General features: G+C 39.3%; 1 protein-coding gene across 1 annotated transcript; it reads left to right on the top strand.

The window, feature by feature from the left end:
• The first annotated feature begins 1,836 nt into the window (after window positions 1-1,836).
• Window positions 1,837-13,765, top strand: LOC135593435 (uncharacterized). The gene is made up of 3 exons (XM_065083462.1): window positions 1,837-2,000; window positions 13,154-13,250; window positions 13,360-13,765. The coding sequence occupies exons 1-3, from the start codon at window positions 1,874-1,876 to the stop codon at window positions 13,487-13,489; spliced, it is 354 nt and encodes a 117-aa protein (XP_064939534.1). The 5' UTR covers window positions 1,837-1,873; the 3' UTR covers window positions 13,490-13,765.
• Window positions 13,766-15,372: the final 1,607 nt, after the last annotated feature.

Below are 15,372 nucleotides of genomic sequence, written 5' to 3'. Positions count from 1 at the left end.
AAATTAAAACTCTAATTGAACAGCCGATTTTGGATGATATTTCTATCAAACAGAGTTCGAATACGTTATGTCTATATCTACAAATTTTACTACAAAAATAAATTTCTTGTTCAACCTGACACTAACTACTATCGGCTGACATAATTATCTTGTAAGTCATGTTTCTCAAACAACTCTTGATCAAAGAAGTTGGACTATCCTTGTTTTCACCTACCGAATAAGTTATTCTTAACAGAGAGGTCAGATTAACAACCTTTGGCTATCCAAACCTTTTTATATTTGGTACCATGTGATGATGACTGATACCTTAGTAGAATAATAAAACAAAATGAATCTAACTTCATGCTCATAGATTTCAAACCAAGTCTATTTCATAATATACCTTGTACTACTACTCTACAGCCTTAAAAATCTTCTCTGTCACAATCAAGATTAATTGTGCATTTTTATCCATTTACATTAGTGTGTTTATTGAAATTTGGGACATGAAAATTTATGAATCAAGAATAACTCACCAGATTAGAGATTTAAGCATGTAATTGTTTCATAAGTGTTTTTTCATTCTTTCTTGAGGGAAAAAGTATTTTAGCTTGTGATTTCTCAAGTCTAAATGATCTGTGAGGTAGAACAATGCAGCAAAAGGTAGGTGATAGTTTACATTTACCCTCTTTTACCAATATGATATATTCTTAGGATAATTATCCATTGTCTACCGCAACATTCGAATCAATGGAAGAGAAACTATCCATTGATAACAGTGTTGGTTGAAGCAAAGAAGCTTGTTTATAGTCTACTTGAGAAAGAATTATAAAGAACAGTTAGTGATTCAACAATGCAACTATAGAAAGGTCTATGCTCTTCGATGATCATTACTTGCTCTCATGACAAGATTAAAATCACATGCAATCTATCACAAAATTCATATGAATATGTAGCGACAGAGAGGAAGTATCAAACACAACCCAAGAATAAGAAGTGTCAGTGGTCGTCACACGGAGACAAGAGAACCATTGGAGAGGAAAGGAGAGTAAAAGGTTTCAATCCATTGCCAAAGGCTCGATGATCGTTGAAGTTGTTGATTGCGGGAGAGAACTCATCAAGGAAGACCCTAGACCGAACCAGCTCGTGGCTCGATCCAACTTGATTTAGATCGATTTAAGGGCATTATTAAGATTTTAAATAAAAAGAGATTAAAAATCAAAATGGGTAGCGTCATATGGTAAAAGTTTATTATTATGAGCTTTTTTGTTGGGTAAATTATCTTTCTTCTCATTTTATAATATATTATTTGCTTAAAATTTTAAATTAAAATAATTTTTTATTTAGTTTTACTCGAAGAAAAGGAAGAGTGAAGGAAGATGAAAGAGAGGTAAGGAGACCTAAACCCATTAATAAATTCTGAATAAAGAGATACCATTATCCCGTAAAAGCATATTAATGAGGGTTTTTTAGTAAATTCCCTAATTATTTCAAAATAAATATTAAAACTTATGCTTGGCATGACCGCGTGTAGGAGGATGGTTGCTCGTCATGGCTTTGTTCGTCATCCATTGTATTGCCACGCGATGCGATGGTACTTCAATTGTTGATGATCAGTTTTGGACCATTTTGGCTGCATATGTGACCAATTGGATCGATCCCTCATAGTGAAACAACCTAAATCTTACCGAATTCTTAAGATCTGTTAATAGGTCGTCCTCATACGTAACATTTATCAATGTTATAATTAACACATGGACCATCTCAACCAAAAGAAGCACACACGCACCGCATCATATATTTGACACACACATTAGACCATGATTTATTTGACGAATGCCTTTGTTTCCATCTCAACCGTCCCCTGTTTTAAGCTGAAAGAAGGACAGTTGAGATGGCAGGATTGGATTGGCTGAATGGTCATAGATGCACCCATTATAACTCGCCCTCCTCCAAACTCCGTTTCCCGAAGAGGCCGTCAATTTCTGCGGGCGCTCTGTGTATCGATCTTGATAGCTCAGGTAAGCGACTCTAATGCCCTTGCTTCCTAGATTTTCTCCTCCTTTATAGGGTTAATTGCTTCGAGCTAATTTAACAAGGAGGATTTCTATTGCGATTCACGTTGATCTTGTTCGAATTGTATTCAAATAGAGTAGTATCCCTGTGATTGCGGATTCCACCTCTTATTTTATCTCCCTAAACCCTAACCTGATGCCACTACAAGAAATTTTTGTGGGAGATGCACTGAAGCGACGCGAGTGTCCGAGATTTTTATTTTGTTACCTTTTGACCTTTGAATCTGTTTATCTTACCACTTTGCTGTCGGTGATTCTCATGGTCGTCCATTGTTCATGTGGATCTTGATGTTATGGCATGATCCAAGAGTTACCTGAATACTAAGAGATTATAATAAAGTGCCTGTTTTTGCATTAGTTGTATGTTCTACCTTTCACTTTTTTTTTTTTTCAGAAAAGGAACTAAGCTTTAGTAATTATAACGAAAATAAACACGACTGTTCGCATAATAGTGAACCAAAAAATCCAGCTTTGGAGAAAACACTACAAACCAAAAATTAGTAGTTTTGGTGGTCAGAGCAAAGGAAGCCAACCAATAGTTACCTGAATACCAAGAGATTATAATAAAGTGCCTGTTTTTGCATTAGTTGTATGTTCTACCTTTCACTTTTTTTTTCAGAAAAAGAACTAAGGTTTAGTAATTATAACGAAAATAAACACGACCGTTCGCATAATAGTGAACCAAAAAATCCAGCTTTGGAGAAAACACTACCAACCAAAAATTAGTAGTTTTGGTGGTCAGAGCAAAGGAAGCCAACCAATAGTTACCTGAATACTAAGAGATTATAATAAAGGGCCTATTTTTGCAATAGTTGTATGTTTTGCCTTTCACCTTTTTTTTTCAGAAAAGGAACTAAGATTTACTAATTATAACGGAAATAAACATGACCATTCGCATCATAACGAACCAAAAAATCTAGCTCTCGAGAAAACACTGCAAACCAAAAATTAGTAGATTTGGTGGCCAAAGCAAAGGAAGCCCACCAATAGTTACCTAAATACTAAGAGATTATAATAAAGTGCCTTTTTGCAATAGTCATATGTTCTACCTTTCACATTTTCTTTTTTAGAAAAGGAACTAAGCTTTAGTAATTATAACGGAAATTAACACGACCGTTCGCATCACAGTGAACCAAAAATTAATAGTTTTAGTGGTCAGAGCACAAGAAGCTAACCAATTAGCTATACCATTTGCCTCCTTTAATACATGGATAAATTTACATTCATAAAAAGAGGATAAAAAACTTCAAATCTACAGACCAAAGAAAGGATACCCCAAGGAGGAGGGGTGTGTTGGTTCAGAACGTTGACCAAGACTTTCAAATCCATCTCAATATGAATCTTAGGCAAGCCCTCTTGGACTACACCCTGCCAAGCCCCAGCAAAAGCAGCTGCCTCACTATCACAGACTTATCTGGTTTTGCCTAAGTCGTGTGGTTCCCTTGCGTGTACGTTCGCAAAGGTCAGCTTCCTCGAAACCTCCTATGGTCCCTTAGGACCTACAAAAGATAAAACCGATTAGAGAAATCATCTCACTCGGGATCCACAAGCAATCATTTTAGTAAACACTTCATAGTCAATGCAAATTATAAACATACTTTACAAGCTCTTAACGGTTGCATAACAAAGGGTCCAAAATAGTCCTCTATAGACCGAAATCCCCACCCACATGACACAATTTTTATTTGCAAGCATAGGACGGCCACTAAAACCAAAGAAAAGGGGGCTGCTAAGCCTACTGCTAGCCCTTTATATCGACATATATAAGCATTACATCGAACACCCTGTTGACAATTTTGTCCGTGACATTCTCCCCACTTATTCCTTCGACGTCCTCATCGAAGCCCTTGTTGACGTTGCAACTCCTCGCCTTTGTTGAGTCTTTAATCTTCTGCTCTAGCTGCAATGTGCTTCTTGGCTCCCAACTACTCTCCGCTGCTGTTGTTGAGTAGTCGAACTTTTAATCCGTCATGCTACTTCAACTCGCCAATGACTCTGACTTTTGTATGGGGTTGGCCAAGTTGTGTTGATCACTGTTGGTTCCTACGGATCCTTCAGATGAAGGAAAAAACCATCCTAAGTATGCGCCAATCACTCAAATGCCTCATTCCACTTGAATTGGGTGGATGCCTGTTGGAGCTTTAACGAGCATCGCCTCACAAACTTTTGAAGTTTTTAGGTCCTTCCATAAAATTTGTCCATCGACTCTTCTTTCATTTAGTTGTCACTTCCAAATAGGTTTGCATCACTTTCACTTTCGATCGGCATTCTATTGGGAAATGAAGCGGATAATCTACTCTCAGTAGCCCTGATCACCATTGGTGAGGATTTGACAACTATTGTCTTCTATTTGGTTTCTTCGAATGGTCTTTGAATATGTGTAAAGCTCCTCTGCTGGATATATAAGAGAATTATGGTACTCGGTTTCGCCCATTCTTTTAAGAGTTGAGAAGGCAAAGGTTATTTTGATTTCGTCCGTCTCCTCTAGGGTTGTACTCTATATATTGAGCTGGTTACTAGCTTTCGTCCGCTCTTTGCTCACACTTCTGGAGCACTCGAAGTGTTTGCACCCCTTACGTTGAGTTAGCTACTGTGATTCACCTTCTCAATGCCATCGAACTTATGGAATGCAGGAAGTTTTCACCCCAACTTGGAGTAATTCTCTAATAGTTTTGGTCGCCTCTGGAATTGTACCGTCTTCTCCATTAACCCCGTCGCCTATTCTACTGAATAGCAAAGGTACAGCACCGAGTACTGCCTGCTTCGTTTCTTGATCGTGCACTCTTGCATCGGCCCGAAGTCCTCTACTTTTGGCTATCTTGATGAGAAGCTCGTTGACACCAGTGTTACGAAGTTTCCTGGCCTCTGCCCTTCATCCTTATCTTGGTACTTGGAGTTTGCCTTCGCATTCTCCACCTCGGCACCTTTCACGACTATGCGCTCTCCCTCCATGAGAGCAAGGGATCGATGACTTCATGGAAGTCCCGCCTTTACGATATCATGGCGCTGTCATGCCTATGCCCCTACTATCTGTCGGCTCACATCTGTATCCCTTTCTTCACGATCGGTAGATCTGTCTCTGTGGCATTGTGGCACTCCTCCGAGTCCACCTTCATTTTAATCGATACGTGGTTTTGGGTAGCTAAGTCCCTCTGGACTCGTCGTTTCCTCGCCCCTTTCGACCCCCTACTTCAACTCCTCTGTGTTCTCCGAGCAATTTCCCTTGGTCGATGGAAAGATAGGCTACAACTCTCATGCATGGCCTCTGCCATCATGTTGTAGGGTTTGCACTAATTCTGTTCTCCTTAGCTTCCTTGGTAACAACCTTCGTTTACTCGGCCTTGTCCTCTGGCTTGCTGGGCTCCTTAAGCGAATATGAGCTCTGGAGCAGTTCAACTCTCCAACCGCTCTGGTCATACCTCTGCATGATCAAGTCTCTCCCATGAGACTCACTGGTACTTGCATTCGGTATACTCCCTCGGTGGTACACAACCCCCATATGCTGATAACCAAGACTTTTATCCGATGCAGAATTCGATGCACGCACGAAAGACCCGCCTCTCCGATACCATGACATTCACTCCTTGAATCTATAGTCTTTCTTGCCGTCGTGTTGTTCACCGAAGTGGAGATCCCAGCAGCTCCCGATCATACCTCCGTATGATATAGTCCATCGCAGGGCTAGATTCTTGTGTATCACATTGCCACAAATTGAGAAGGCAAAGCTTACTTTGATTTCGTCCGCCTCCTCGAGGGTTGTACTCTATGTATCGAGCTGGTTAGTAGCCTTCTCCCACTCTTTGCTCACACTTCTGGTGCACTCGAAGTGTTAGCATCCCTTGCGTTGAGTTAGCTACCGTGATTTACCTTCTCAATGCCATCGAACTTTTGGAATGCAGAAAGTTTTCACCCTAACTTAGAGTAAGTTTCTAATAGTTTTGGCTACCCCTGGGATTGTACCGTCTTCTCTATCTACCCCGTCGCCAACTCTACAGAGTAGCAAAAGTACAACACCGCGTATTGCCTGCTTCGTTCCTTGGTCGTGCACTCTTGCATCGACCCGAAGTCCTCCACTTTCAGCTATCTTGATGAGAAGCTCGTTGACACCGGTCTTACGAAGTTCCTTGGCCTCTGCCCTTTAGCCTTGTTTCGGTACTTGGAGTTTGCCTTTGTATTCTCTACCTCCTCGGCCCCTTTCACGACCATGTGCTCTCCCTCCATGAGAGGAAGGGATCGATGACTTCACTGAAGTCCTGCCTCTGTTGTACCATGGTGTTGTCATGCCCACGGTCTTACTATCCGTCATCTCGCATTTGCATCCCTTTCTTCGCGATCGGTAGATCTGCCTCTGTGACATTGTGGCACTCATCCGAATCCACCTCCGAGGAAGCTAGAAAACCCGATCTCAAGAAATATTAATTTGAGCAATAAAGAACGAGTAATAGAATTCAACATGTACCAAGATGGTCAAGGAGGAGAGCTTTGAGACATCCTTCTAGTTGGCTTAAGTTGTTAAGAGGTCGATCTATAGGTCTTAAGTTGCAAGTTGGCTTAGGAGAGGAGAGGAGAGAGATGAGGGATAATTTTGGACTTGCTCCAAGTCCTCTAACTCACATCCTTTAACTTGCATTGGAAAAACTATGGCTCGCACCACTTGCATGTGGGAAATATCATTCTTATTCATTCAAAGACTAATAATCGCATTATAATTCTTAACCTTTTTATATATGGCCCAAATACAAGAAAAAAGGAGTAATTAAAAAGGGAGAAAATGAAATCGTATCAAGATGATTAAATATATTGTATGTAGTCATTTTTGAAACGATAAGCTTCCAAAATTATTCTTTAAAATAATATTCTTTCTTTGCACGATGCTCTTCCTTTTTTTAAGAAGATTCTATAAAATAATATTTTTTCCTTGTGGATGATGCTATTTTTTTCTTGCAATATTATGATTTTTATTTATTTTCTTCTTCTTTATTGTCAATTTGAGACATAATATCATGATTGCATAGGATGTTATTGTATGGCAACTCGAATACAAGTTCACCATCAATCCAAAGAAATTTGGATCAACCATTTTTCTCTCCACGTCTGTGAGATATGGTTTGAGTTCCATCATGATTGGCCAACCCAACATAGCGAGTGCATTTGCATTTTTGATCGAAAGACGATGTGACACCATGACAAGCCACATGTGTGGGGTCACTAGTACATTATGACTAACCGCTCCACAATAGGACAACGTGAACCACATAGGGTATCCCTCAACACCATATTATCTAAGCACTAACACCACAATTCCATGAGATGCCTACTAAACTCGCCTCCTCATAAGAAGCTTGTCTTTGTACAAGCGAAAGGGAGGAGGGAGGGAGAGGAGATGGATACAAACAAACATAGATACAGATACACATCTCTCTTACTCCCTTATCAAAAGAGAAGACTTCACAGCACCCAAAGGGAGGAAGAAAAAGAAAGAGGGTCACCAACTTACTTGAAGGACTCCCATTCCAATAGAAGGGAGAACATGAAAACCTCCCTTCTTCATCTTATTCTAGTATATTTCCCTTCACTCTTTTTATTCCATCAGCTATGAGTTCATATTGCTTTTTCTCCCATCGATAAAAAAGCCGAAGAGGTCAAATCTTAGTTGGCAACCTGAAACAGGGACGCTAGCCTGATTCTGGGCAGTGGTGCCTCTGCTTTCTCCTCTGGTTCTCTCGACTAAAGCAGGCTATAGATTGACTAGTGGTTGAGGGATCTTACTATAACTAAAGGAAGGATCCTTGGTGGCCGTAGACAGAAAGTATCTCTCTTTGCAGTAGAATTCTGCTGCTGCAAGGCGTTGACGGGAGGAAGAAGGCTGATTTTCTCTCACGACTTGGTTTCTCATGGGGCTAGCTTCTTTTCTCCATGTGTTCAAGGCTGCGATTCCCGTCCTTAAGTAGCAGCGATTGGCTAGAATCATGAAGAAATTGGGACACGTTTGAGATTGGGCGATTGGCTACAATCATGAGGAAATCAGGACTCGTTTGAGATTGGGTGACGAGGTATTCCTAGGCGCACAAGGAGTTGCACACGTCTCGTACCATGCAACTTTGTTCTGGTCATCCATCTTTGTCGGGGCTTGAGTCCTACTTGGACTAGGACTTGCTAAATTGTGTGCTGATGTGTAGCTGCTTGGATAAGTTCCCCCTTGCTTCAATGGTTGAGATTAGACATGACTCAGATGGGCTACAATCTGGTTTAAAGGTTGAGATTGGGCTTGATTTTTGCTTGATTTGATTGGGATCGAATTGGAGTCCAGTTTGACTGGATTTGAGTCCAATTCGAACTCCGCAAGATCGTCCCAGATCAGTAGTAGTTGGCTGAAATGGTTTAGCCGAATCAACTGCATCAAGCCCAAGTCGAACCCAAGCTTGGTTGAATTCAAGCATGTGCCTGGGTTGCACCCACTTTAAATCAACCACCTACACCAACTTGAGGCCCTCTATCATGCCCTGGAACCAGGGATTAGATTGATCCCACTGAATGTCTATGGATTGGGCTAACTTGAGTCTAACCTCAGGTAGCACAACCCAAGGGAATTCAAGGTGTACATATATAATATGTTACATTAACCTGTCATGCCACACAACGATAGCTAAACGTTCATAATTATAGTTGATAGCAACCTAAACTAACATAATCTATGAGTTTCAACACAAAAAAAAAACAATTAAAATGAAAAGCAAGTAACAAGTCTGCTAACATATGTTCCCTAACAATTTCCTACTTCTATATTTGCTTTTTAATAGAAGTCCTGGACCCATTCATTTGATTCGGTCACTGCTACTTCATGATTATCAACAGTTTCATTCATGCTTGTGTGGAGTTCATGACTTGCCCTTATATCTAAAACTGGTCCTATCATAGGCATAGAATAAAATAAACAAGAGTGGGATGACTATTTACAACAAATACTTAATAAGCACATGCCTCCCTTATAGGACGGATAAGTAAAAATTTAAACATAACTATTCATATCACATTAAAAATAAAAACAATAAAAATAATAATAATATCATATGCATTTCATAGAGTTAAATCAATAAGTGTAAGAATAAAGAAAAAAACTCAAACTCATCACATTCATTGTGTACTTATATTCATGTATTGCTGCATTACCTTTTTCTTTCTTTATTTTGCTTATATCATATATCATATACTTTTCATATTCCTTTCAGAAAATACAATAATTAGACTGTCTGGTACGTACTAAACCGAGAGAATCAAATCCTACTCTGTGGACAACATCCTTGGTGGACTTAAACTCCATCCTAGGTTTTGAGTCACGGGTTTACCACCCATGGGCACATTTCTTACAAGAAGATAACATCTGATAACATATTTTCTTTATAATTTCCCTTACAAGACTACTACTAGGTTTCACTCATACTACCTCATTTTCTTTGTCTCGGTGGACTTAAATGCCATCCCTTCATCGGTCCAAAGGTTTACCACTCTTGGAATCCACAATGAGGTATAAACCCTTTTAGTAGAACTAATGAGAACGAACTTAAAAATATATAAATACATATATAACAGTACCACTTGTCTTCTTTGCTACTTGCTATAAAGACATGCATTTTCACATATATTAATTTATGACTAAAATAAAAATTTCATGATTGAAACAATCATATATGGACAACGGTTTAATGACTAACACATCATGGAAGCATGTCATGGTACAAATATTAAAAACATGAATCATTTTTAAAGCAAAGCCTACTTTGTCATATCAAAGAAATAGAAATACATGCTTATTCTGATTTTAAAAACACCTATTCAGGTTGACGAGTCACTTATCTCAAACATTTGATTATTTAATTATACAATGACCATAAAAAGAAATTTTACCTTTTCTCTTTATATTTGGTTTTACCCTTTTTTAATATTTATTATTTTTTTCTTAATTGATTAATTAATCATATTTATTACATATATATATGCATCTTTGTTTGCTTAATTCTATATATACATGTATATGTCTTTAATCATTTCATGAACTCCACAAAAGACACTGACTCATAGTGATCATGAAAAATTCAGAAGCAATTCTACATGCAAACCTTATTGTGAGCCCAACTATGATTAAATTAAGTTCAGGTTCTTATGGAGATTGGAGCAGCATAAGGAACTTCTAACTAAAATAATCGGATGCATGAGGAGATTGTTGTTATCCTAAGGTCTGTGCAAATTAAGCATATGTTACAACTTGTAAAACATCGACAAGAAAAATAATGTGAGAAAAGGGATGGAGAAAGACTAGACAGTGGTTAAAAGCAAAGAATATTGTTGAACACAGAATGAGAGTTCCCTAAATTGTACAATTGGAGAAACATGCTAGCTTCTCGGAAGGAATCTTGTTCAGTTGTTATGCTTGGTAATAAAAAATATTATTCATGATGATGTCTCTTGCAGACCACTTGCATTAAATTCAAGACCATGCTTAGGGAAGCAACTCTTAGGTTGAGCTAAACTATATCATATAAAAGAATCTGTATCCATTTCTTTACTCAATAGAATTGGACAAGTCAAAGAAGGAAGCAGTACAGAGAACACAAATCAATTGAAAAAATGTACCAAGCTGTTAATAGATAATAAACTATAGAGGGACTTAAGCATCAACACAGATTATAGTCCTAGAGGATCCAACAAGTGCTTACATGCATCTTGCTGTTACATGCTACAGAAGTGCTTTTTATAAACTACAAGAGTCAAAGAAGGTAGTGCTTATAATAAAATATATAAGTTAAAGAATGGAATGCTTTTAATAAACTACAAAAATGCTTCTAAGAGAATCTGGCAAGTGTTTTTTTTTACATGCATCTTGTTGTTGGCTGCAAAGGAACATGTCAACTATCTTGAGTTTTCTTTTCTGTGTAACATGGAAAAAGCTACTATGATCTTTGATTACATCAAGAAACCTCTATAAAAAAGAAACGCTGCTGACACCAATTTTTTTTAAGATGGATTGCAGATTTCTATTTGCATCATAGCTAGCACCATAAATGTCATATCTATGTTTTGATAACATCAATAACAAAACAAAAGGATGAAAAAATGATGGATCTTACCCGATCCCTTGGTGATTCTCCTCTTCGTCTCTAGATCTAGGGCTTCTTGATCTTGACGAGGGTGAGTCGCCACCACCAACAATGGCACCTCCACGTGTCCAAGGTGAAAAGAGAAAAATAGGGTTGGGCTCCTTAAGTAGAAAACCCTAACTTTTTTCCAATATTGCCCCTATAATATTATTAAACCCTTTTGTCATCCTAAATAATAAAAATACTATTCTAACCATTAAATTGCTTATTATTACACCCTTGCTCCTTGTCTCGCCTCTCTTGAGCACCTAGGTGAGCGATCCTTAATAATACTCTTAAGCTAAGACTCCGCGGACCACATGGCCTCATCTTTAGAGTAGCGATGAAATTTTGCCAAACTAACCCCTCATGTTAAAGGAGTCTCGGTTCTCATTCATGATATAATAGGTGGGTTGCGAACCATAAAGGATACCCCATAGCGCTGTACGAGTTGACAATGACTCTTCTTGGCTATGCATCGTGATTTCTTGACACACTAGCGACACTTGCCTCCTTATAAGAAGCTGGTCTCCATACACACAAAGGTGGGAGGGAGTGATAGATGGATACATACAGACATGTAGGTATCTCCCTCACTTCGCTATCAAAATAGAGGACTTCTTAGTTCTTAAGGGAGGAAGGAGAAAAAGAGTTGCCAACCCACTCGAAGGACTCCCATCCCCATAGAAGGGGGAATCGATAAGACCTTTAGCCTTCTCTCTTTTTATTCCTTCAGCTATGAGCGCTAGAAGGGGGAATCGATAAGACCTTTAGCCTTCTCTGTTTTTATTCCTTCAGCTATGAGCTCACGTAGCTTGTTCTAGGATGACCTCTGACTTGAGCATCAAATGGGGTTTTTAGTCAATCCCTGATCCCCTTTCTTTTCTCTCCTTGCTTTTCAACTGTTGTTTCAGAAGTGCACGTGGTCAAGGTGGGGCACCTTGGCGACCTCTATTGCAATTGGATTGACGGAACTGTGGAGTGTTGAAATGGATCGACTTGACTATGTCCTCCAAATGGATGGACAACCAATATCCGACGAGGTGTAACCATCATTTGGTAACACACATGGATGGAATATCTACATTTATATACAAAGACCTTGATGGCTGATATAGAAGTTCCTGCAAACTGTCATGTGAGCTGTGGCAAACTACTTTTCTGATGAAATAAGTACCTAAATATATTTAATAATTAAGTTCTATATGAATTGATAGGCACAACAATTCATTAATCTGATTTCGATGTGTTCCGATTCAGTTGGTTAATGAACTTCTTCAGGTGTGGCAAGCTGTAAACTCAAACTTTTTTGCCCCCTATCTGCGATATACTAAAGGTTGAGTAATACAAGTGCATTTTAGAATACTGGACGTCATGACCAAACACAGAGATCTGACTTGATTTAGGTGCATCTTAGAATGTTTCTTTTCAATTTCTGTTCACTGGTGAATCACTAGAAAATTTTCAAATGCACCCTTGCAGCATTCAGGAGTTTCACTTCTATTGTGGATCTTTTTTCTATTAAAGTACTTTGATGCCACAAAGGATCCCAATATAATGTGTTAAGAATTTGAAAAGAATTTAGGGTAACCATGTAAAAAGTTCCATTAATGAAACATTTGGGCACCAAGTTGTCATCAAGTTGATTGTTCAGGAGATGGAGATTTAGCCTTTGACATACCTAATGTCTAGTTTGCCTCTTGTAAAAGTTGGTAAGGATGTGTGCTGTCATGCTTGTTTCCTTGTGATGTTTTGACAAGTATTGTTAATGGAAGTGATCCACCTGTTGTGGAATGATTTTGACATGGAGAGGTAGAACCCATTTATTGTTAATGGAAGTGATCCACCTATTGTGGAATGATTTTGACATGGAGAAGTAGAACCCATTTATCTGCTGTTCTATCATCTTATCAAGACTGTTCTCTAGCTTATGTAAATCACATAATTTCTTGTTCTTTTGTCCAGCTTCAGTCAATCTGATGTCCCGTTTACGTAATATGGCACTTGCAACAGGCTTGCTGGCCTTTGCAGCAGCTGGCTTATTATTTCCATTCTTCCTCGCGTAAGTGAAACAATAAGGTTTCACAAGGACTTGTTTCTTTTTTTATTCTGCTGAAGCTAAGATTTTACAATGACCTTTTTCTTACACCAGTGTTTTATTTTTTTTGAAGGACATCAAGAAGTAAACCCATAATTGATGCTTCAAAGCCTCTGCCACCTCAGGCTACTTTTAGAGGGCCCTATGTCAATACAGGATCTCATGATATTGGGCCAGACACCACCACATATACCAAAAAATGACTCTTTTTTCTGGTTCCTGCAATCTTTCAGGGTTGCCTAGAGAGAAACAGTTTATGTGTATGATGCTTCTTGTCATCCATCCTACATGAAGATTACATTTGATGCCAAATTTCTTTATGAATTTTAGGGTCTTTTTGTTCTAGAGAATACCAGATTGTTGTTTACTGTTCACGGACTGGTGCCTCTGCCTTTTGCTTTCACGGTAACTTAAGTTGTATGATCAATTGTTCCATTGTTTCTCTTGATGATAATACTTTACCTATCGCTTGTCTTGCATGTTTGTCTTTGGGCTTCTTCTTTGTTTGTTGGCCATTAGTGGATCGCAAGAGGATTGACGCTTGTGGATAAATATTATCGGCATCTATTGACGAATATCACTATGATGATTGGTGATCTAGGCAAATTCAGTTAAATTAAATTTATGACAGTGATCATCTTGTTTTCAAGGAAGTACTGCAACTTTATGATATCAAAATATAGTTTGTTTAACAGTTAAACTAGGATGCTAGATAACAAGACTGCACCTATGTTCTACACCATGAAAGTGATCAAAACTAATGAGAAACCAGCAAAATTCATGGTCACGAATCTGTTTTCCATTCCCTAATGTTCTCATTCTTCATTCCAAATTTGTTGCCGTATTTGTTCCTCTGGCTGTTAAATAAAGTCGGTGACACTGAATATCAAGTCACACCTAGATATACACTAACCAGTATCCACACAAGATTTGGAGCTCATAGAAATCGGTTGTTGGCATTATTGCAAGACAAAAACAAACACCAAAAACTGGCACCGAAGAGAACAGTGGTGTGTGATTGGTTTGTTACTGGAGCCAGTTTAGTCACCTTGCAACTTGGATACCAAAAAGATAGGTTGGCCAGACAAAGCTAAACAAGCATTGTTTCTCAAAATTAATGTGAGCCCGGAAGAGGGGTCGTTAATCCTTTGTGTTGCTGTAGATGCATATGTGGCACAGATAAAACGTAATTCCTGTCATATAAAATTTACGTGGGCAATTTTCCACCCACAAACCCGCGAGCAAATATTTTCATGGCCCAAATTCGTGCACTTTTCAAGAAACAAACTCCTCGGCGACACACGGCTATTTCTTGTAGATGCTCCCTTGTACATCACACAGTTGTGGGGTTCAAGCATCTGGTATGCTATCCATTTTCTTATTGCCACGTCACGGATTAACTTCGCGGCAGAGTGATTGATTGATGACAGGTGATGATTGATCAACATCTATACACAATTTCTTATTTTACACGCTTCATGCTTAGGCAATTAGAGATCAAATTGGGTCTCCGATTGAGCGGGCACGAACTTGTTCGTGTAGATGTGCCCATCAAAGATGAGGCAGCCACGTCAGTGGGACCGGGACTCGGAATCGGACTCGGTGACGAGAATTTGACAAGTGTTAATGAACGAAAAGTACCGTGGCTGATGAGTCAGCACGGTTAAGTCTGCGGGTCGATATTGGGAGCTTCTTACAGGGTGAGTAGGTTGATGAGGTGGTCACGCCCTTGGGAAGGAATGTTGGCCGGCGTTGGTCGGGATCCGGGCCGGCTCACTGCTCTCCTTTGTGCGATAGAAGGTATCTCTTGGGTCAAAACGCTCGCCGCTCGAGGGTGTCCGCCTTCCTGCAAAATGGCCTTCGTTGGGTGTTTCTCAACTTTGGCCCCTCCGTCGAGCAAGTCAGTGGAGTATTTGATATCTAGTTTTTTTCTCCTCCCCCTTGGCCGGGCGTCGACCAGGGGTTTATATACTATTGTGTGAGGATTGGTTGCGCCTCGGTTCGGTGTGGTCACTGACCCTTATGGGATGAGACAGCTTTTCTGACAAGTTGGCGTCTTGGGGGATGCCTGAGTGGCGTCAGACGG

Source organism: Musa acuminata, chromosome BXJ1-9 (assembly GCF_036884655.1).
Source record: "Musa acuminata AAA Group cultivar baxijiao chromosome BXJ1-9, Cavendish_Baxijiao_AAA, whole genome shotgun sequence".
NCBI lineage: Eukaryota > Viridiplantae > Streptophyta > Magnoliopsida > Zingiberales > Musaceae > Musa > Musa acuminata.
The sequence above is the reverse complement of the archived record's forward strand: the minus strand, read 5'-3'. Positions and strand labels throughout refer to the sequence as shown.